Consider the following 25,366-nt stretch of genomic DNA (forward strand, 5'->3'; position numbering starts at 1 on the left):
GGACACGGGTGGAGGGTTGAGAGAGCAAAATGCTTTTCAAACAAAAAAAAAGAATGATAGAAAACAAACTGCTGGACTCAGATGGCTAGCAGAACTGCCTGTAATCTTATCTGGTCTCGCCTTGTCTTTTCTCTTCATTTTTTTCTCTTCTCTTCAACTGGTCTTTTCACGCCTCCTTCCTACAACTTTCTTTTTCTCCTTCTCTAAGTATTCTTGTCTCGTCTCCTCTGGTATTCTCTTCGCATTTTGTTAATTCTGGTCTCCTCTCATCTGGTCTCATTGTTTCTCCTTTTATCTTAACTTTGTATTCCCATCTCGTGTCATGGCTTGTCACCTCTCATCTCACCCCCTCTGGTTCTCATCTCATCTCTTGTCTTTTGTTTCACTTTGAGTTGTCTCAACTCACTTGTTATTTCTTAACCTCATTTGCCTCATATCTTATTATTTTATTATATCATCTTATCTTACCATCTTATCTATCTCATCTCAAATGTCCTCTCATTTCTTCTTCTTTAATTTTAACCTATGTGTTCCCATCTCTTCTCATTGGTGTCTCTTGTCACCTCTTATCTCTTTTTTTTTTCTTATGTCGTCTCATCTTGCTGCATCTGGTCTCTTCAGTTTTTATTTCTTCTTTTTTATCTCATTATTGTCTCTTCTCATTTAATTTAATCTTGTCTCATCTCAGCTGGTCTCTTCACTTTTTTCTATTTTCCTTTTAATCTAATCTTTATTATCTCGACTACGCATTTAATTTAATCTAGTCTCATCTCTTCTCTAACCTTCAACTCATCTCACCTTGTATTTTCTTGTCTTGTCTCTTGTTTTTTCTTGTATTGGCTAATCTCATCTCACCTAATCTTTTCTCATCTCTTGTCTTGTCTTGTTTCGTCTAGTCTCATCTCACCTCATCTTTTCTCGTCTCTTGTCTTGTTTCGTCTAGTCTCATCTCACTTCATCTTTTCTCGTCTCTTGTCTTGTTTCGTCTAGTTTCATCTCACCTCATCTTTTCTCGTCTCTTGTCTTGTTTCGTCTAGTCTCATCTCACCTCATCTTTTCTCGTCTCTTGTCTTGTTTCGTCTAGTCTCATCTCACCTCATCTTTTCTCGTCTCTTGTCTTGTCTTGTTTCGTCTAGTCTCATCTCACCTCATCTTTTCTCGTCTCTTGTCTTGTTTCGTCTAGTCTCATCTCACTTCATCTTTTCTCGTCTCTTGTCTTGTTTCGTCTAGTTTCATCTCACCTCATCTTTTCTCGTCTCTTGTCTTGTTTCGTCTAGTCTCATCTCACCTCATCTTTTCTCGTCTCTTGTCTTGTTTCGTCTAGTCTCATCTCACCTCATCTTTTCTCGTCTCTTGTCTTGTCTTGTTTCGTCTAGTCTCATCTCACCTCATCTTTTCTCGTCTCTTGTCTTGTCTTGTTTCGTCTAGTCTCATCTCACCTCATCTTTTCTCGTCTCTTGTCTTGTTTCGTCTAGTCTCATCTCACCTCATCTTTTCTCGTCTCTTGTCTTGTTTCGTCTAGTCTCATCTCACCTCATCTTTTCTCGTCTCTTGTCTTGTCTTGTTTCGTCTAGTCTCATCTCACCTCATCTTTTCTCGTCTCTTGTCTTGTTTCGTCTAGTCTCATCTCACTTCATCTTTTCTCGTCTCTTGTCTTGTTTCGTCTAGTTTCATCTCACCTCATCTTTTCTCGTCTCTTGTCTTGTTTCGTCTAGTCTCATCTCACCTCATCTTTTCTCGTCTCTTGTCTTGTTTCGTCTAGTCTCATCTCACCTCATCTTTTCTCGTCTCTTGTCTTGTCTTGTTTCGTCTAGTCTCATCTCACCTCATCTTTTCTCGTCTCTTGTCTTGTCTTGTTTCGTCTAGTTTCATCTCACCTCGCCCTTTCTTATCTTGTTTCATCTAGTCTCATCTCACCTCATCTTTTCTCGTCTCTTGTCTTGTCTTGTTTCGTCTAGTCTCATCTCACCTCATCTTTTCTCGTCTCTTGTCTTATCTTGTTTCGTCTAGTTTCATCTCACCTCGCCCTTTCTTATCTTGTTTCATCTAGTCTCATCTCACCTTGCCTTTTATCGTCTCTTGTTTCATCTAGTCTGTTCTCACCTCATCTTTTCTCATCTCTTGTTTCGTCTAGTCTCATCTCACCTCATCTTTTCTCGTCTATTGTTTCATCTAGTCTCATCTCACTTTGTCTCTTCTCGTCTCTTGTTTCATCTAATCTCATCTCACCTCATCTTTCTCGTCTCTTGTCTTGTTTCGTCTAGTCTCATCTCACCTCATCTTTTCTCGTCTCTTGTCTTGTCTTTTGTTTTTTTTTCGGTGTGGTATACTCATATCACCTCACCTTTTCTTGTCTCTTGTCTTGTTTCATCAAGTCTCATCTGACCTCACCCTTTCTTGCCTCTTGTCCTGTTTCATCTCACCTCACCTTTTCCCACCTCTTATCTCGTTTCATCTATACTTAATCTCACCTCATCTTATTTAGTCTCATCTGGTCTCTTGTCTTGTTTCATCTAGTCTCTTCTTATCTCACTTAGACCTTTTCCGTCTCTTGTCTAGTCTTTTCTTGTTTTGACTAGTCTCGACTCATCTCACCTCGCCTTTCCTTGTTTGCTATTTTGACTAGTATCAACTCACTTCGCCTTTACATCATCTCTTGTCTTGTTTCTTCTAGACTCGTCTCATCTCACCTCATCTTTTTTAATCTTTTGTATTTTTTCTTGTTTCGACTAGTCTCATCTCACCTCATCTTTTCTCGTCTCTTGTCTTGTTCCGTCTAGTTTCATCTCACCTCGCCCTTTCTTATCTTGTTTCATCTAGTCTCATCTCACCTTGCCTTTTATCGTCTCTTGTTTCATCTAGTCTGTTCTCACCTCATCTTTTCTCATCTCTTGTTTTATCTAGTCTCATCTCACCTCATCTTTTCTCGTCTCATCTCTTCTCTTGTTTAGTCTCATTGTATTGCTCTCTTTTTGATTGGCATGTCTTGTCTTGTCTCATCTGGTCTCTTCTCTCCTTTTTGACCTCTAAATTCCCTCATTCCCATGTTGGTCTAAATTATCATGAGGATGTCATGTCAATGGATAGATGATGTACGACCTTATAACTCAGTGGTAGATTACAGAAACACATTTTTCCCAATACAACATTTTTGAAATCTCAAGTAAATGTAGCAAAGTTAAGGTGAAACTGAACTAAATCAGACTGTCTGACTGCTTTTCATTAGTGAGCGTAAACTGACCTCAGGACGCCTGCCACGGTTAACATATGCACACACTGGGCTGTAGGCTCCACTGCCGCAGATGAACAGATGCGTCCTGTTATAAGGCTGGATCACTCGTAAGAAGTTTCCACATCCATGCTGAGGAGGACAAAAGAAACAGAGAAATCATTGCTTTTTATCCTAAAATGCACACTAAAATCTATTTTAACCAAATTTTAAAGTCATTTAATGTTGATGCTATAATAAAGCTGACTTTTTGTTTTGGAAACTGAAAATGCCAATTAAAATTAAGACTACTTATTGATATAAAACCTATAATTCAGAAAAAAAATTAAATAGATGAGGAATTCAAGGCCTATTCAAGGAATCCAGGAAACCCAAACTAAAGTGTTGCCAAACCAACTGCATATGATCCAGCCCAGAAAAAGAGAACGAGAGAGATGAGTCGAAAAAGAAAAAAACGCCAGGGGAGCATTTAGGAACTTGGCGAAGTGTGTCAAAACAGCAGCTGCATGAGCTCTCGGTTAGCATGTGCACACACAGGTCCTTCATGAGCAACTCCAGAAAAATACTTCCAACAGCAGCACACACCCTCCATCCACTCCTCCCTTTCACGTGTTTGTCATTAATATGTCTTTTTCTGTGGCACATATCAACATTATCCTCTTCTGGCTTGTATTCACAGTACGTAACCTTTTTCTTCCGCAAAGGTGAACAGATGTCTTGACAGCTTACGGTTCACGTAGAGATCAGGCAGAATTAACAAGAGCGACCTCTATCAACATGTCTTAATATAATTTACAGCTCTGTTAAAGATATGCCTCAGTGTTTCCCAAATGATGCAGATGGATTCCGGCCCTATCCTATCAGGGGAGAGGGATGGGGTGTATCCCTGTGAGGGGAGGAAATCTAACAACTTGACCAGGGGCAACACTACAGATCCATAGATGCAAATAAAATGTCTGGGGATATGTGGCGCAAACCCTAGTTTAAACATGCATACACATTGACCGAGGGAAAACAGACTATAGGAAGGGCTCAAACACAAATATTTGTCATAGCCATGCAGGGAAGCATATTTCAAGATGTAACGCATTGCTATGTACCCTCACTGTTAAAGTTATTAAACCACTGTATTCCTACAATCAAAGTCTAGAGCTGGATGAAAGTCTTCAATGACATTTCTGTAGCATTTTTACCCTAAAATGCAAAACAAAATAAATAAATGATTCAAAACAAACTAATTATAATCTTTTTCTCAAAATTGTGAGTTACGAAGTAAATTTTTGCAAAAAGTCTTGCAATTCTGACCATTTCTTGAAACTAAAAGTTTATAATGTGCAATTCTGGAAAAAAAATCATAATTGTGGGATAAAAAGCTGTACTTACCGTACTTTTAAAAATACAAATTCTGTGGAAAACTAGCTTCCACACTATGACTGTACTGAAAGGACAATGTGCTTACTGTTAAAATATGGTCAGAATGCCAAAAATATTTTTATTAAAAACATGCTGTTTTCTTTATTTGTCTTTCTTTGTTTGAAATTCATGTGTGGCTAAATTTGCCTTATTTTTTCCAGTTACATGCAATTCAAATGAACTTTTTTCCTTTCATATAAGTGCCAGTGCACATGCTCATTAGTATCTGAAATACAGTCTTGTAAAATTATCATTTGCATCTGGCATTTGTGGTGAGTATGTTAAGTACAGTATATTTCTTTGGCCAGCTGCAAACATTGGTCCATTCCGGCATTTTACTTTATATTAACACACATACCGGTAATCAATGACACCTTGTGACCTCCCATTGCGCTACAGACAACATCTAGAGACAGCTTTTACTCATGGGCACTGGGGCAAGAACCATCTGTTTCTGATCCAGCCATGACTGATAGAAATTGGAATAATAAAACTTTATTTTGAATAAACTCGTGCCTCTGTTCCTGATCCAACCATCGTGGTTAATATTCGAGGCAAAAAAACTGATTTAGAATCAACTCATGTTTGGTGCTCTTTTGATTAATTTTGGACAAATTTAATTAATTGCTGTAATTGTGGGGAGAGAATAATGCTTGTGGAAACGGCTTACTGGATAATCACTTCACCAAGCAACAGACAAATAGGATTTGAATCAAGAATGCTGCTGCTGTGTGTGAATCAGAGGCATAAAAAGCTGGCCAATGTTCTTACTGTGGGGTCTTTGCCAGCCATCTGACACTCCTCGACCTTACTGGTGGATGCCGGCCAGAAGATCTGATAGAGAAAAAAGATGAGAGCAATGAGAGATTTGTAATATTGATGAAAGAACTATATGACAGTGTGGCGTTTTTGACTGACAGATTTACATTGCAATGCATCTCTAATGGTATTACTAGACAAGTGTGCAATTTGCTAGTTTAATGTTCATATTTAATCAACAGTTGGCATTTTGAAATGACAAGTGACGTGATGCACCATATTTGAATGTATGTAACCGCAAAGATTTGGGAGATGCTGTGGAAGGGTTTTTCAGATCTTCAGCTAAAAAAGGTTAAACTATAAAAGTTTCAGGTTGGTCGGGGATTTTTTTTTTTTTTTTGATAAATTAATAATGTTATTCAGCAAGGATGCATTACATTGATAAAAAGTGACTAAAATTATATTTCAAATAACAATTCAGTTCTTTTTAACTTTATATTCATTAAAGAATCCAGGGGGGAAAAAATCCACAAAAATATTAAGAAGCACAACCATTTTCAACATTAATAATAAATGTTTCTTGAACAGCAAATCATCCTATTAGAATTCATTCTGAAGAAGCCTGGATGATGATAATGATGGTAAATCTTCTGCTGCACAGGAATATATTTCACTTTATTTATGAATTGTTCTACTATCAGTGGCGTAACTTTGTTTTAAAAAGTGGGTGGGACATAAATTGCGTATCATATGCACGTGAAAAACTGCGTACTATATGCACGCCAAAGCTCATTTTAAACGTATGAGGGGCGCTCATACGTCAAAATGAGCTTTGGCGTGCATATGGTACGCAGTTTTTCCCGTGCATATGATATGCACTATATGGCGTATTAAGGGGGGTAGCATTTCGGATAAAATGTTATATCAGATGTAAAATATGTACAATAACAATTGCAGATTTTTTTTTTATTAAAATGTCCGGAAATCAATGAAATAGTTAATTTATTGATATAGATATTGTTTAATTATTGCATCTAAACACAATATAGCGTTGTGCCAAGATTTTTCACGTGAATAAAGGCATATATAGATTTGCACACTTTTCTTTTAATCCCTGGTCTAGTCTGTTAAACTTGTCAGAAATTCTCGTTTCTAATCTGCCCTCGTAGCCTATGTTTTTCTCTCATCAAAACTGAATATCATCAGTGGTTGTACATCAAGAGCAGGGACAGTTTTTGTGCATTTTGTTTCGTGATCTGACCGGAACAATTAGAAAGTCTCTGCAACGGCGTTAAGCGTTAGATTAAAGCGCTCGTCTGTATGAAGACTGCATGAGCCGCGAAAGAAATCTGCACCTCTGATAACAGCGGCAACGAGCGCCAGATTGCCTCTTATTTAACAAACGAATAAAATGATGCTCTTCTAGTTAACCAAAGATGTTTTGTTTGTATTAGTTAGGTTCATCCGTGAAGCAAGATGTTTTAAAAAAGTGGTGTGGACATGTCCCACCTGCAAATTACGCCTATGTCTACTATAATTTTCATCCAATAACTTATTGGTGAAAATAAAAGATACATTTTTACTAACCCTATTTTGCATGGTAGTGTAAATTGCTTTATTTTCATTACAGAAAGCTTGGCTTCAGAAGACTTCAAATATTGAATATGAGGAATTTTCTTTGGGAATTTAACAGCCCTATTGTCACCCTTCATTATATAGGCAAAATCAGCCTGGGCATTCTACAAAATGTCTCTTTTTTTCTGTTTTATGGGAAAAGCATATTACTAAAAATATCCCATTTAAAGCCTAGGAGTTATTTAGCAATCACAAGCTCTAAAAGAAAACACAAATCATGCTGTATTGTACTCAAGCTTAAGGCTTTTTACAGGCGAACTCATGTGATTCGGGTTGAGCCCTGCAGAATTGATGGGCCGCATAGACCAGCAGAAAACAGTGAATCTGAAGTTTTGCCAGCCTTAGTTGGAAGAGGAAAGATAAACTTCCATACTCTGTGCCAGTTGTGTTTAAGCAGTCTCCTCAAGAGCCAGCACTGTTTAAATAAAACTGCATCTCTCCCATTTGTCAAATGAGATGTGCAAGAAGAAATGTGGTCACCGTTGGTTTCAACGGCTGCAGAACTGTTCTGCTGCATTTCATGTTGATATAGAGGGGTGTTTACTGCTCTCTCACCTTCAGCGCGGTCTGGCTGATGTTATTGATGTCCATTGAGAGTACATGGTCCTTGCAGCCCACGTACATACGGTCCTGGTCCTCATCCATGAAAAGGATCCTGTAGTCCATGGCCTTCTCAGACAAAGTGTAGTGCTCAAAGGACTGGGTCTTCTGTAATTCTATAATGCAAACACAAACATGTTCTTCGCATTAGTGTGAGTGAGGTTTTGGTGTTTACTTGCACTGCTGACAATGACGAGGCTGCGGAACCCTGATCTTATTCTAGAACACACACTCATGCTCACATACTTATACAGAGATGCAGGGCCCTTCACCATCAAAGTCTCTCTAATAATGAAGAGTAACCTCATGAATATTCATTGTTGTTTCTCATTAGTCATTCACTAATGTATAGAGAAATGGAGGCCACATTGATACCCTCCTTCTGGTCTTTATTCTTTTTTAACACTCTTTTAAAGCCATCCCTCCTTAATTTTCTCTTCAGTGTTCAGATAACTCCCTCCAGTTCCAATCAAAGTCACATTTCTCTTATCCACGGACACTTTCCTTTCACATTTCTTCTTTTTATCCTCAAATAAAGAGAGGCCTAAAACCAGTGCAATTCCCAGCTTCCTTAGTGTATCTCATGACAAATTTCTCCATCCCCTGCTTCCTATTCAAACAAGCACATCCAAAGCAGGATTTGATCCAAATAAGACATTTAAAAATGTATAATAAAAACATTCTAAAATATATTTTAATATATATTTTGATAGCAATTTATTTTAAGGTTCAGTTATTAACTATAAACTCGTTGCTTATTAGCATGCATATTACTAGGATATTGGCTGTTTATTTGTACTTATAAAGCACATATTAATGCCTTGTTCTGCATGACCTTATTCTACATCCCTTAATCCTACCCAATACCTAAACTTAAATGCTAGGAGTTTATTGAGGAAAAAAATCGTAGTTAATAGTGAATATGTATTCCCAAAGTGTTACCTATATTTTAATATGAATCTCAAATGATTAGACATTTGTCATAGTTAAGTACTGTCAAAAAAGTGAATACACCAATCTCATTCATTCATTAATTCATTAATTAATTCTGCCAAAACAGAAAAAAAGAAAGAAAGAAATACCCAGGCTAGGCCGAAATTTTTGTTAGTGATTTGAATTTTTTTTTTTTTTCAAATGGGATCTTTTGCCTGGAAATGACACATTAATGGGAAAATATATATTAGCTTTTTATTTGTATATTTTGACAAAACAAATTTACCAAAATTATTCATATCTCAGATCTTATTGCAAAATTCTCAGGAAATGCAATCTTCTGTACCATTCTAAGTGCCCCTGGTAACTTCTAGTTCTAGACTAGAGAATTCTAATCTATAATAGAAGTGGTCTTACTATAAAGAGAAGCTGATACACCTGTTTGTCACTTGCAAGTCATGGCTAAAACCAAGGAGCTTAGTAAGAACCTCTGGTTGTGCATTGCGGGTGCTCACAAAAAAGAGTAAGGTTTCAAAAGTTCCAGTGGCCACTCCAGTGGACACAGCACAAAGACTGACCTCCATGACACCGAACTTCTTAAAGACAAGCACAGGAAAGCTCAACAGGGCAAAGAAGAAGCCTATTCTTCATTGATTATGTGGTCTGACAAGACAAAAATTTGGATTTGGACATAGGGATGTCCAAAGGGATGGATAGACATAGGGGTTTTTGTTTCAAGCAAAAAAGAAGCATTCAACCAACACCTTCCCCACGGTCAAGCATGGTGGTGGGAACACAATGCTTTGAAAGTGTTTTTAGCAAATGGCCCAGGCAAACTTTTAAAAGTTAATGGCATCATGAAAAAAGAAGACCATTGAGATAATGCAGCAAAATATCAGACCGCAGAAAAACTTGGCCTGGGGACGCAGTGGACCTTCCAACAAGATAACTATTCAAAACACAGCAAAAGTGGTCAAGAAATGGTTGGTAGAGAACAATATCAATATTTTTGAATGGCCAAGCCAGAGTCCAGACCTGAATTCAATTGAGAATTTGTGGAGAGAACTGAAGACCAGAGTGATGGCAAGGAAGCCTTTAGGGCTGGTCCAGAATATACTAATATTTGTTCTGTGGGTTCAGGTCAGTTTTCAATTTTGGGATTTGATTATTTGTTTTTGTTTTATTTTAGTTTTTTTTTTTTTTTTTTTCATAAAATCTGACATCTCGAAATCCCCTCGAAATGGTTCTCATTCACGCTTGAATATGTTTACACTATAAAATCTGGCAAAATACAATACTCTCACCGTCACATTACAGTGCTTGTGCACAGTGTGGCCGTTAACGAATGACCGTGCAGTCGTGCTTATTTTAGTTTTTGTTCAGAATTATTTTGGGGCTGGTTGCTTGAATGGTGCAACCAGCACCCTGGTTCATTAGCCTACTATTCTTAATGAAAAACACAACAACAAAACAGTACAATGACAAACTCCCTTAAATATGCGTTTTTACATTTTGCGTTGTTGTAATCACATCTTCCGCGATCATCTTGTCATTCAGATCTCTCGTGATGAATGAAATCTGACTCCTGCTGCTAGTTTGTGCTGCGACTTTAGTTCGTCTCACGCTGCACGTTCAGTTTTTAACTGTAGTTAATCTGTTCTCTATCTGAACTAAATGATTTTTACTGCTATAAAATATCAAAATGACGGTGGGGGTGGTGCTGCGGTGGGCAAGTAATGTAACCAGTGTTATGCCTTAACACCGGTAACACTGACTATCGCAGCAAGCTTAATATTACCAAAATATTATGCAAAATATAGGAGCTTGTTACTGGGACATAAAATACCTGTGTGTGTTTTGTATCACTGGCGCTGTGTCTGTGATCGGCGCATATAAGCCCTGTCCCCCGTGAGGCGCACCGTTTCTCTAGATTCCTGCCTTTTTTAAAGAGAAGAATATGTTCAGCTCCCTCCCTCCTATTCGGTGTTGGTTACTTCCGAAGCTTCGCAGCTCAAAAAATGGTATTCGGACCAGCCCGCCCTAGAAGTCTTCCAACCTTATGGAGGTTGTAATAAAAGTTTTGCCATTGATTATTGAGAAAGGGTATTAATAATTGTGGACATGGAATGTTTTGTCAAAATGATAAAAGGGGGGATAGCTAATATTCTTTGTTAATATCTCCAGCTTGTTAATATCTCCAGCACAATGTCTAACTTTTTGTCACCTTTTTGTTTAATTTCCAACCATAAGATGTCTATTTGTCAAATAAAAATTCACCAAAATTAAAACTTTGGCCTGGGTATGAATAATTCTGGGCTTTACTGTGGTATAAACATATTTATATATTTAATTAAATTACTAATTTATTAATTTTATGTTCCATTTCTACTTCAAGAATTTCTATTTCAAAATCTATTTAAATTCAATCATTTAAAAGACATTATCATTATTCTATAGATTTGTCAGAAAATAACCAGCACACAAGACGAAATGAAGATTGACGCCACCCCAGGCTCTCCGAAGAGCATTGACAGTAGACAGCGAGTCTCACCAGACTATTATGGGATTATATTAGTGGAGAGGGCCTTGTCAAACCCGTCATTCTAACCTGGGTTTAATAAAGAGAGGCGCGGAGGGCAACAGATTACATCAACCAGGCTTCAAAGCACTACGGATAGCGTCTCAGTAAGATAAGAGTGGCATTATTACTGTTCAAAGAGCTCATCAGGGCGAGACTGCAACGTGCTGAGAGCATGAGAACAAGACAGGAACGAAGACGTGACGTTGCAGAAGAAACGTAGGAGGAAGCAGATGTGAGGGAATAAGAATGAAATAAAATGCCTCATAAGAGGTAGCGAAATAGAGAAATCCCACTTCTGGTTAGGTTTCGGGAAACTAATTAGAAACATGCAGCTTCTGTAAACTCAGACAGGAATCATAAAATCCCATTTCACCCCATTCAGCAGACTCGTGCCATTAAAGACTTTCAGAAAGATTTTCTTTTTTCAGAAAATTGAGTTGTTGGGTGAGCCTTTCATTTCAGCATATTTCAGCTTTGGTTTCAGGTTTGTTATAACATAGAAATGCTGTGTTGCACATAACTTAAGGTTAAGTTTCTTTCTTAGCCTGTGTGCTGCACAAAATATTTCCCAGATGTTACATTCCTTCTGAAGGCACATTCACACCAAGGTATAGTTATAATAACTATATTTATTACTATATTAGCATCCACACCAACATAAGTGCTGTAAAAAAATGTATAGTATCACCGGGGGCAGAGGGGTGGGGGTCGATCTGCAAGCAATTCAAGCGGTATCTTTCTTTTGACTCGAGTAGTCTCTTAGATTTAGAGTAGTTTTTGAAACATTATGGTAATCGCTATCGTTCTTGTGAACCTTAAGAATTTAATTTGACATTTTCTGAAGGAAATGTGAGTGGTGCTCATCTGGGCAAAAGTCACCACTTCTAGGGTGTTCTGGGGATGTAAACACACACACGCACACGCACACGCACATGCACACACGTTAGGTTTTTGTGAATTGTGGGGACTTTCCATAAGCGTAATGCATTTCACACCGTACAAACTACATTCTATCCCCCCACACTGTCCCTGCCCCTAAACCTACCCATCACAGGAAACATTGTGCACAATTTTTTTACAGGTTTTTTTTTTTTTTACAAAAAAACATAATAGTATGTTTATAAATACATTTACATTTTGGGGACCGCTGGCTGGTCCCCAGGTGGTCTCAGGTTTATATTAAACTGTGGGGACATTACGCCATTAACATTTCTTATAATCAGTGTTAATATTAATAATTAATAATAATAATTTAATAATATATATTTTAATTTAATGTTTGCTGAATAAAAGGCCCCATTTACACCGCATGGTTCAAGTGACCCAATTCTGATTTTTTCTTCTCATGTGGCACAGATCGGATATGTCCTGAATGTGGAAGCAGTAAAAAAAACGCATGAATTCCGATATCCTCAGATCAGATTCAGGCCTCACTCATATGTGGTCCTAAATCCGATATGAATCGGATGCGTGCATTTGCGTCTGCCATGTAAGTGATCAGAATGGATATTCCCCAGTAAATGTGAGTCGTACGTCATTGACAAAAAGGACGGAGGCGAATGACGTCAACTCAGGTGGCTACAAAGGCCAGTGTTGCCAAGTCCGCAGTTTTCCTGGTTACTCTTTTTGGGCTACTTTAACACAGTTTTGAGTTGCAATTTGGCGGGTTTTGTTGTGAAAACCTATGGGATATAGTCACCAAATCGGAACTGTGTATCAAGACCTACAGTGTAACTGCAGCCAAAGTGTTAATTTCTTAAAAGAAAACTTGAAAGGTAGTGTAAATAGTGGTTTAGTTTAGTTTTGGGTTTGAATGTGTTAGGATAAACAATGATTAACCTCAAACTGTTTATTTTTGTGTCATCGTTGAATCTGACTTTCATATGTTCTGTCTTTCTAAAAGGCTTTCTTATGTGCTGAAGTAAAAGACAGCACAGTGGGAAACATTCACAAGACCTTCCCACCCTGTGGATAAACGGACACACATTGCCCCTCTTGGGAGGATTGTGTGGTGTTTTGTGTCTGCCTGTCTTGACCCCTGAGCTCTAAAAACATGAATCATTCTTGGAGCTATGGACACATATCTAAGTCAACATTCCCAATTGACAGGTGCTACCACACCTGCTAATAATGCAATTAAGGAAAATGCTGTAGTTTATTTCATATTTGGGTTTTCAAAAGAAAATACAACAGACCGATGATCTAATTTACTCTAAATGTAAAATAATATTTGACTTAAGGCCAAAGGTCACTTAGCACATTTTTCACTTAGGGCAGACAGAGGGTACATTCCTATCCTCATATTTACACTACTGTATGTACTAAAAGTATGCACTTCACTGAAGATGGGAAAGTTTATACTTTAGAATGTTATAAGAAAAATTAGAAGAATTGCCTATTCCAGTCTTGTGTTGTATTTAGTATGACTAGTATGTACAACCCATTTTTTTAGGCAGATTTACTCCAGGTAGCCTGAGTTAGTTGGATGGCACATCTGCAGTGCAGTTTTCAAATTGTGACACTTGGATTAGGATCAAGGCTTGGACTGCGTCTAGAGAACATTCATCGTATTGTTTATGAGCGACTGCAGTGTTAATTTGGCACTGTGTTTGGGATCATGAACTCTCTGCAAAGCTTGGAGGATGCATATCACAGAGAAACACGACTGATCATTGCATCATTCTGCAAGTGAGACTTAATTAGGACCTCAATGCTTTTGAAAAGGCAATGTGTTCTAGGATTACAAAATGTATTTGGATTAATCACAAAATAAAAATATTGAAGATGTTAAAATAGAAAAATCCTTAAAATGATGAGCCATATTCTTAGAAATCTTTGTATTAATGTTGCTTTACATCAATATGCCAGTAAGTGGCAACAAGTATCTGGAGTTATGAATGAGTCATTGAATCATTCACTCAAATAATTTGTTCAAAAACACTGATTCATTCATTTGCGGTCACATTTACCATTGTTAACTGAAATTTTGTGGGCAAAAGTTCCCTATGCACACTTCACTAGTGTTCAGTTTGGTCTCAGGAATTCTCTGCACCGATCAACAGAAAGCTGCTTGGTTTGAAAGTGACTTTTGAGTGAGCTGTGCTTCATACATTATTATGCTGTTGCCAATGGACAGTAGATCTTAAAGTATGGCTGAAGTTTTTCATCTTTTCTCAGGCGCATAGGTAAAGGCAGTTAATAATTGGCAATATCTAAATCTAAAAGGAAAACCTTTTTCTTTTTGAACTTTTGCATAAAAGCACTATCACAATTGCTTTCTAAAAAAAAGGAGTGAATAACATACAGACTATTTGTATTATGATAGTTATGAATAAATGTTTTATTTCGAACTATACAAAGAAGAGAAAAAACAACAACAACAAAAGATATTATATATACACACATAAAATATACATAACAAATATAATAAAATTTACCTAGGATGAGCGGAGTGCATGTAGTCACTCACATGTAATAAAAAATAACTTTATCAGTATGAATATAAACAAATAAGATGTCTTTTAGTACTCACTATCATGCTAGAATATTGATACTGGTAAAGTTTAAAATATATTTTTGTTTGATTCGGTAACGAGCTAGTTATATTTATAAGGCAAAGCTAAAACGGGTAGCATTGATACATGTTTTTCCAATAACATCAGTTATACTGTGATGAAGATGAATTTCGTTTAAGATTCATAACATATACTGTGTTTTACATGTAAGAGTTTCCATGATGAAAGCATTGTTGATTAGTAGTATAGCTAAAGCTAACTTAGTTCTAAAAAAAGTTCCTGGATGTGGTGTACTAGCTTTTACACATACATTTTGTTATCTAAAGTTAAATTTGGCAAAAATCAATGCGACAGCTATCAACTTGAGCTAAGCATATTGAGTATATATCATTTCTACTAATGGTCTTGCTAAGTGTATAACATTGTAACTTTATGCTAAGTATTGTTATGTTTGCTATATTAGGCAGCTACGTGTGCTTCATGAAAACATAAACCAAAAAAAATGTATAATCAAAATGAAAGATTACCTGTCCAGCAGAAATCCAGCCATCAAGGAGTCGCTTTTCAGCCCCTTGAGGTGCCTCAGTTCTCGACATCGTTGTAAAGCCACACCGATATTTACTCGCGTTTGATTTCTTTGTTTATCCAAAGACTTTTTGTGCATTGCCCTGTCTTGTACTGTCTTTCTTTTTTTGTATTGTTTGCCTTCGCTGACTGCAAAACCTGGCACTGTGAATTTTAAATGCTCTTTCTCTGCCATTATTTTGCCCTGCGCACATGTGAGCAAAAGGGGTGGCAGCCATGGTAGTGAGAAAGAGTGACAGTTGCCCAAGCCAATCACTTGTTTCATCCCAGACGAAAATAATGAGCAGTGTTTTTAGCAGATTAAAAAGTGTAGAGTCACTCGATTTTTATACTCTCTTGTTCAGAGTACTTACATTTTAATTATGTATTGACATATAAAGAAAGTGTAAACAAATTTGGACAAAAGTTTTTTTTAACATTCTTACCTACCCTACTTAAGCTAAATATAGATTACATTAACATTAACAATGGTTTTAAATTCTCACTATCCCTCTCCAAATCTGTACATATCAAAAATGTATCTTTTGTACCTTTGTTAAAATTGCAACATAGTATTTACACTTTGTTTAATCGATTTGTTCAGACCATTCCACAAAATAGTTCACTGATAATGCAAATCAAACTCACTATGCTTTAACTTGCAATCTGACTTAAACTGTCCTTTCACTTTTGTTTTTAGCTTCGGAAAGTCTGCTTCATCTTTGTAATATATCTGGATAATGTAAATTCCATTGGATATTTTTCACCATTGTGTTCATATCGACGTAGACTATAGTTAAATGCTGCTGTTAATTTTTTATTGTTTTAAAAAGCTTCACTATCGTTTAACTAGCAGCATTCAACAATGAAGAAGCTTTTTGATGTTTTGTGAATAAATGAATAGGTCCAGACTCCAGCATCACATTAAGTGATCCGTCTACAGACAGCTCAAGCAAATGTCTAGAGACAACATTCATCAGTGAATGAGAATTACAAACCACATAAGCATTTCTGTAAAGGTAAAAGCATAATGTTGTCCAATCATGACTAGTGTCAAGAGAATATTGATAAGGGGCCTGATCTCAGTGTGGATAAAAGATGAAGAATGCATATGTTATGCTATATTATGGAAAGTTGGCAGACATCCACCCATAAAACCGCTGTGCAGTGAAAACTTCGGAGAGAAACTCTGAGTTTAAATGCTTCCCGCAATCAAACTCTCCGTCAGCAGTCAAATGCTACACACGTGATGAATATGAATCAACGTCAAGCAAATCACAACCATATTCCATAACTTAAAGCCAATATGTAACTTTAAACCCCAGGCTAAATCTCGTCAAGAGGGCTTTTGATAATGAATTATTTTTGTTTGTGAACATACAGTATTAGTCATGGGCTTGACCACATTCCTGCATGGTTAAGTCAGGAAGATCAACCCGGAGATGTTCTTCACACATCCTTGTAGGATTGATCCATGAGGAGCCATTCTGGGTGTTGCTCTGTTGATATGGCTGACCATGACACGGGTAGTGTTGTTCGCTCAGCAGGGTGCACTTTACACTGCCGATGGTGTGGTTTTCTGGAAGGGTTGCATTGCGGAGAAGTGCTGGGAACGTTTTACTCACAAGTGTTATGTCTAGGCCTCTTCCTGAGCTCCTCAGTGGAGTGATACTTGATATATGTGCTTAAAAATCGCTTGTGTAGTCACAATGGGAAGGTTGATTCTCATTATACTATTATACTTATAACACAAGTAGCAATAGCAACTCAAGAAGTGTGTAGCAGGGGTTTTCAAACTGGAGATTGTGGGATCATCAAAAAATAGAATTTTCTATTTTATTTTATTGTTGTTTTTACAAAATGCATTTTTAGGGATGTCAAGTCTAAATATAAATTGTATATATTAATATTAATTATTAAATATGGATTATAGTTTATTAGTTTATAATAGTTAATTTAATTTAATTAAATTAAAAAAATTTAATACTGCTTTGTTACAATTTCCCAGATTTTTGTTATCTGGGAATCATGTGTTTTAAATCATGATTATTTTATCAGCCCTGTTTAATTTTATTTATTTATTTTTCAAGTAGTGTATGGCTGATAAAGGTGATTTAGAACCGTATTTATTGCAAAAATTGTTATGCAAATGAATTCAAATAGCTCTTCAGGTTTATACATATATTTTTCCTCTTATAATAAGAATATTTGTATGTTTTGCTTAGGTTTCAGTACAATGACAATGATTAAAAAAAGTTTTTATAATAACATTCTTTTAAATTGTAAATAAATGCTGTTCTGATTAACATTATATTTACCAAAGAATCCTAAAATGTAAGTTTCCATAATAATATTAATTAGCACAACAAAAATAAGAAATATTTCTTGAGCAGCAAATTAGCATATTAGAATGATTTCTAAAGGATCATGTGACACTGAAGACTGGAGTAATGATGCTGAAAATACACCTTTCAATCACAGGAATAATGTACGTTTTAAAATATATTCAAAAATGTATTTTTGATCAAATAGCTGCCTTTATGTTTTAGGAAAGGGGTCCCTCATAAAGAGATTTAAGGGTCTTTGGCATCAAAACATTTGACAGCCTATCATCTATGGAGCTTAATTTATAATGAACCCAGAACAGTAACCCATAAAGAAGGTTATTCCGTTAACAATGTGAACAAGATGATCTTTTTCAGATCTTTAACATGAGAAGGCTTTGAGCAACCATCCAAGTGATGAACTAAGAACTTCAACCATCCTAGCTATAGATGAGTTTCCTCTTCCTCATTCCACTCACAACCTTTTTGCTTTCATTTACACAGAGCAGTCGAGCAGAACTGGAACAAGGCCCTTTTGTGCTAAGAAAGTCCTTAAACATTCATTATTAAACACCACAAGAGGGTTATGAGTCTCGATCTTCTCAGTATAGAGACCACCAAGACATGCGAGACCATATGTTTGATCATAAAAGAGAAACTTCCAGAGAAATCCATACTGTATGTATGTGGCACAAGGTTACAAGATTAGAGAAATGCTGGTAGGTTTAAGAGTTTAATGAGTACACGGATTCACCTTGACACGGATCAAATAATCCATATTTTTTTGCTGAGCTTCTAGCCTGGTGTTGTCAATACTGGCTTTGCGCTGTTCATATTAGCTTTATAAAGCTGCTCTACAATGATAAAAAATGATATATGCTTAAACTGGGGTCAAACTAAGTTAATCTCGGGCCTTATATTCAGAATAATTTAGCTCGGCCTAAATCAAAATTGGCGAATTCAATGGACCAATTCAAACCCATTGCAAATTCTGCCTGAGGAAATATTTCACAGGAAATTTCCAGATTGCGTGGAAATGACTGGATTTCAATGGCAAAAACAACAACAATAACAAAAAAAAAACAGTACAGCAGTTGTTTTAACCTGTCGGGTAGAACTTTTTGAAGTTTGAGCTCTTAGAATGGTATCTCTTCTCAACTCAAGATTTTGCAAGTAAACCTTAAGCTAATGCACACATCTGCCCCATGCATTAAATGTAAAGGTATTCTAAACTATTCTGATTACTGGCATGATCAGAATACCATCAGGTTCTTAGAATTTGCTAGCAGAATACTATCAGTCTTCAAGAGCATGCTTGCTCTTGGAAAAATATCAGCTGATCTCTTTTACAAGAGTGGCTCGAATGATTCAAATCATGATGCCAAATGTCTGGTGTAGGTTGCCCACTAACGTCACCGAAGTGCTATATTCTCTTCTGTCTCAGCTGCCAATGCTTTAACCAAAGGCGACAGATTTAGCGACAGATACAAAATCAGCCTCCTGTCAGATTAGAATCACTACAACTGATTGCAGAACTGCGCAAAGCTTTGATTTGAAAATAAATCAAAGATGAATCAGACAAACTGGCAGCCCTGAAAACTTGGTTTTTGGTCAAAGAAAAGCTTTTTTTGACAGCTGGCTCAGCAAACGATATGCTTACTGTGATGTCAGAGTTCAGTGAAACGCCACCTCAAGACCAGTGGCGATTTCTTTAAGACTGCAAGGGAAGCTCGGCTTCCCTTATAATGTCACAAAATTAATGGTCAAATATGTACTATTGTATTAACATTTTATTGACTAAAAAGCATTAGAAAACGCTCATCTCAAAGACGAGTTCGTTCAGAATCAGTTACATATAGCAGGTCGGCTGACTCTATTTCCTTCTCATACATTCCAGCAGCGTCAGTGCATTTCCCTATTGAAGCCCAGCGTCCATTGACTTCAATGGGGCTGCTTTGAACGTTTTTTTTCAGCGCTTTGAAAGTAGACGGTCATTGGATAAACGCTGCGATTATGTCCCGCCCACGGACGCTCAGCGTCTCTGGGGGTGAATGGGGAGTAGGCTGGCCCGGACTCCGAGCTTCTGCGTGATGATTGGAGGGTCTGTCGAAAGACTGCATCTCCTTTTGACTGACAGTGATTCTGTACTATAAGGAATCACTGAAGCTATTCACGCTCAGTCCCATCGCGGATTTCTCAAGTTCAGTCGAAATAAAAACTGCTGTAACCTATTTCTTTGATATTTGCTTGGTGAAATTGCTTGATTTTCATCATACATTTCACACAATTATACACCACATTCCTTGTTTCAGTTTTACAGTTTAAATTTTTTTTTTAGATCGTTCATTTATTCACAGGGTCACAGACCATTTTATTGAAAAGGAACGTAGGGCAGAATTTACTTTTAAATAAATAGACACTTTTATGATGTTGGCCGAAAATGAGCTTCCCCTCTCTGACAGACCAGTAGCCGCCACTGCTCAAGACGAACGCCTAATTCTGTATCCCCGCCCACCGACCCATGACATGTTAGATAAATAACATAGGCCAACGTGGAGCAAAACAGGATCAAACTTCCAAGCAATGAAGCAAGTTTCAAACATGCCATAAGCCTCCTTCGGATTACAATATTAGGAATGCATGGTTGAACTTTATTTTTACTGAAGATCCAGCTCACGTGGGGACGACATTGCATTTGTTCGCTTCATTTCACTGTGGATTCGTTTGTAAACAAGAGACTGGATTTGCAGACAGAAAACGATTAAAAACTATGCTGTGCCTTCTGGATCTGACAGGAATGATGCAACACAATTATGTGAGTAAAATAAGTTTTTTATATATATATATATATATATATATATATATATATATATATATATATATATATATATATATATATATATATGTGATAGTATTGCATTGTTACATTTGATATCTACTGAAGCGCTTTTCTTCCGGTCTTCTTCAAAACAAAATGTTGCATCGTGAATGACGTAGGCGTGTTCCGGCTTGGTACGTTAAGTGCAAGTGTGAGTGCAGGCCAGTGGGGGAGTGGGAAGGGGGACCATCACGCTCGGACACGGTACAAGGCAACTGTGCCTAGGGTGAGTACACTCTGAGATAACTAAGGGCATATTGCGATGCGATTGTCGCACACACTAGAGTAGGAGTTGTTTCGTTTCTCCGGCACAGTTAGCGATCACTCAACTGAACCTTGCTCTGGCCTGCCTCTTCCAATGTGGCCAGGTCACAGTAAGCGATCACATTAGTCAAACAATCCAGCCTTTAGGGGTCAAATGTGTTCAGGTCAGTCTTAAACAGGGATTGGATTGATTCGGATTTACAGAAATCCGCATGTGTAAACATAGTCAGTATCACAAAGAATGTCAAAGGATGATCAAAACTATAACAACTGACACCATGTGGACAAACGATTGCATGGACCTGCTGAGAGTCACTAATTGCAGTTCAGCACTAGAGCCAAAGTTTTCCAGGCTCCATTAACTTTGCTTTACTGGCTTAAGCTCCAATTACAGCCTCAGCTTTTGTTAATGTCCTCCTCATTGCCTGAACACCAAAAGCTTGTGCGCATAAATTAACTGTATGCAAATATATCGGCCATATCCCATTCATTTAGAACGCTACCGGTGCCAGTGTTGCTCGGGGAGACAAGTGGGTGGAGTTCCCAGAACTCATGTTCTTCATGAAGATGGAGTGCCCCTGCCTTCAAGACATGACTTTAAATCCTTTTCAAAAGCCACCGCTGTTTAGACAATAACATGGTTCTTTGGTTTGGTTCTGCATGGTTACACTCACATAATGTGATGTGTAAGCGATTTCACACATACTCGTAGACTCAAAGCCTTTGTCCAGGCAACCGTATACGTCATCCTCATTAACGCGTACAATATCTTTGGCCTTGGTTCAGTGGCATGATATATCATTTACTTAGATGGAAACAAGGAGGCTGCCAAGTTATTGGTGCTTGCTAGGGTGCCATTACCGTTGTTTACTATTAGGGTCGGGGGATTTTCAAACTCATAACCTTAAAGTCGGCATTAAACTGAAACTGGATAATTGTTTACTTTCCATTATGATGTGAAGGAGTGAAAGTGAAAAAGTGAAAGAGCTTCTTAAACAAAAATGTTGGCAGGACTTGATTTTATGCATCAGTAATTGATTGGACGGTTGTGGTTTGCTATTGGTCGATCTCGTGTGATTGACAGCTTGTCCCACCCTTGCGCCAGTAAACACATTATCAGAGAAGAGTTGTCACTGATGGCACATGAATAAATAAATAAAAAAAGATGTGCACTTATAAATCATTTATAATATTTACCGTAATGTTCCGTTAAAAAAATAAGGATTGTTAATTTTGATATTATGGTTACTATGTATTGCACACTGTCAGTCACTAAGAAACTACTTTAGGATTTAGGGTGATCAGGTGAACACAGGAAGCAGGTCGGGATGCGCTCAACAAGTTACGACCACCCAGACTGTAGGGTAACATGCGACAGAGTAGTCAGGCAGTCTGTCCTCTTGACATTACCCACATTCCTCTGGCCTCTAGAATGCACACATACATACTCACACATACACAAATACACAAGCACTCTCATTCAATAAGCATTTATAAATACTGGCACTGGGGAAGAAGACCTGCATACATTGCATTTCACACTGACAGCACTGTTAGCAACTGACTGCATCAATTAGCAAATGGGCTGCCATTTTGTCCTTAAATCCTTCAACACATCTGTCCTCTGGGGTAACCAGCTAGAGAAGAACTGTTTCTGCCACACTATTTCCAGATACAATAGTCCTCTTGTACATTGTACATGAAAAACAGAACTATTTATATGGTTGCGTCCCAATTTGCATTCTCATGCAGTGCATAAAATGCAGTCGTCAATTTTTTTATGAAAACAGCTCCTATTTTTGGGACTATTTTTAAGTGTTGGCATCTAGCTAAATTCCGTGGCTTAAAATGTATTTAATAATAATAAAAAATGTATTTACTTTATAAAAAGCAAGCATAAACGTAAAGGATGCAGCAGCGAACAGAAATGGCGAAAGAAAAGGGCTAACATTAACATTACTATTCTGTCTGAAACAAGTGACGTTATATAGCCTACGTAAGCTACCATTTTTTCTGTTAACTTTTATTAGACTCCAGGTTGAAATAAAAGAAAAGGACATCTTTACACTGAGCACGTTTGCTGCAGTCCACTACACATCACAATCGGCTAAAACAAATCCGCAGGTGACTTTTCTGAACAAGAGCTCTCCCGAGGCCGTGTTTCTCACACTGTTTGCGTGAATCCCGGCACAGTTCAAGTGCAATCGAATTCAGAGCACCTCCTCTCGGGTCGGTACCCTGGTGCGCCCCAGGTCCGCATGACAGCTTACACACGACAAATTATTTCATGCAAACCGTGCCCCTGTTCTGAAATAAACTGCCAGTGTAAAAACTCCCTTTAATTATATATTCTTAAAATTAGAGAAATCACTGCTTATTCTGAATTTTTACATTTAGGAGACATGAACAAACATCTATGACCTTTGATACATGTCTAGTCTTCATGCTCTGAGTATGTTTTCACTAATAATAAATATAGATTTGCATAAAGCATCCATATTTGTAAATACGCATGTTGATTATATAAAAAATGTAAAATATTAATTTAAGGTAAATTTTGAACTGATGTAAATGTATGATTAAGTTGCAATTAATCGCGAGTTCACTCATGACAATCATGTGATCAATCGCAGTTAAATATTTTAATCGTTGACAGCCCTAAAGGATATATATATATATATATATATATATATATATATATATATATATATATATATATATATATATATATATATATATATATATTTCAAAAAATCTGCAAGGAAAAGAAGTGCTTCCTGTTTAAATACGATTAGAAACTATTTGGCTTTAATTCACATTTATCGATAATACATTTTACATTTCTCTCACATTCCGCAAAAGATAGCTTTATATCAGCACAGAGTTCAGATGGGGTTGCTCTCTTGACAGCATGAATTTTATCAGCAGTCTCAGATCCTTCGTATCTCTCTGCGTCAGGTCAGGCTCAGTTACAGTGCTGTATTTCTCTGGCACCGCACAGGGTTTCCCACAGGAGCTGTAACTTAATACGTTAACTTACCCATCATGCTAATGGCTGCTTTGCCCCAATTAGCACATGGCCACATCTTCACCTGTCACCTTTCCCCCCGGGCCCCGTGTGACCTTTCACCTTAACACGAGACACCCCTTGCTTATACATAAACATGCATACACAGTGTTGTATGCTGATTTACTTTAAAAAAGTGACAGTGGAAATACTGGGATGAATCCCCAAGGCATATTTCATAATGTGTAGTTTCAAATGAATCGTATTTTGTACAGTCATTTCTTATGTAAGAGTGAAGAAACAAAACAGTTAAAAGTAGATGTGCTGTATCTTTGGAGGTATGCAGACGAACACAGACATGTAGACGAAAATAAGCCTCATTTTGAAAGTGAAATTCACATTTGAGCACAGGAAAGACCTGTCAATTCCATTACGCCAATGTTTCCTTTTCTTTTTAACCAACCTCTTTCTTTTTACAATTTAGAGTTTTGGCCACTCAGCTGGAAAAGCTTTAGAAATCTTTAAACCAAAGACCATATTTGGCTTTAAACATTCTTTTCAAATCCTTACGCCTGAACAGTTAGAGCAAACAGATAGCATAAAAGGCTTAAAGAAAGTCTTGGATGGTAAAACGTGGAACAACGCTTGAATACATTAACATGAATCAATAGGGCAGAACATGCATGTTAATGCCACCAGACGGGCTGTTTTCAGTATTGATGGACATGGATTGAGCATGGTATCTGCAGGCAAACAGAGTAAACCAGCCGTATTTACCAAGGTTAGAAAGGTGAGCGAGAGACCTTCAGGCAGAGGTTGAGGTGAAATGGGGGCGAGAAAGAGGACAGAGATTGTCTGCCTCGAGCACTAACTCGATCAGTACAGTTAACCCAGACATAGCCTACAGATAAACACATTTGTTGGCCTTAATATGCCACTGCTGACAACTTTCAACGAGCCATGTTTTGTACGGAATGGAATTCCCCCAAACATTTTGCACTGTGTTTGTGTGTGTTAGTGTTCATTGCTTAATATTTTACATGTGTTCAATTGTTTTCATTTGCCAAAATCTGTGTTACAACCACAAAAAACTATTTGGACTATTCAGATCTAAACTTGAAAAGACTAGTGCTCCATATAGTTTATCGGACCTCATTTTAACTCTAACCTTTCCTAACCATGACCTCTTGACCTCACACTCAACCTAGAGGCAAGTTGCAGCCAATGGTCTTCAGCCTCCATTGATTTATAGTGATGTTTGCTAAGGAAAGCATCAGTATTACTATTTCTCATACTTGGTGATGTTTCTAAGCCCCACCAAGAACAATAATGATAACTATATCAGTACCCACACTAGGGCTGTACGATATATTGTTTTAACATCGATAAAATAATTGGTTACATTTATATAGCGCTTTTCTAGGCACTCAAATACCTAACAAAGGATATCACGATGTGTGCATCCAATAGGATTGATAGGATGTGCAATGTCAAGTATGCTTCTGTATATATAGCAATATGTATTGCAGAAAAACAAAATGTAGCATTTTTTTCCCCCGATATTGTGCAGCCTTAATTCATACCAGCGGACGATATCATTCGGTTTATTCTGAGGTATACCAACAATATAATTTCTCTGTGATGTTATAAGTTGTGGCGTGGAG

General features: G+C 37.3%; 1 protein-coding gene across 1 annotated transcript in view; it reads right to left on the bottom strand.

Annotated features, from left to right (window-relative positions):
- The window catches only part of sema3c (sema domain, immunoglobulin domain (Ig), short basic domain, secreted, (semaphorin) 3C), a 53,378-nt gene that overhangs the window by 19,982 nt on the left and 8,030 nt on the right, over positions 1 to 25,366 (bottom strand). The window contains exons 2-4 of the mRNA XM_067428074.1: positions 7,592 to 7,752; positions 5,414 to 5,476; positions 3,242 to 3,361 (exon numbers count right to left, since the gene is read on the bottom strand). Coding sequence (XP_067284175.1) covers positions 3,242 to 3,361; positions 5,414 to 5,476; positions 7,592 to 7,752 — 344 coding nt within the window. The remainder of the gene's footprint in view (positions 1 to 3,241; positions 3,362 to 5,413; positions 5,477 to 7,591; positions 7,753 to 25,366) is intronic.

The sequence above is a fragment of the Pseudorasbora parva genome, chromosome 20 (genome assembly GCF_024679245.1).
Source record: "Pseudorasbora parva isolate DD20220531a chromosome 20, ASM2467924v1, whole genome shotgun sequence".
NCBI lineage: Eukaryota > Metazoa > Chordata > Actinopteri > Cypriniformes > Gobionidae > Pseudorasbora > Pseudorasbora parva.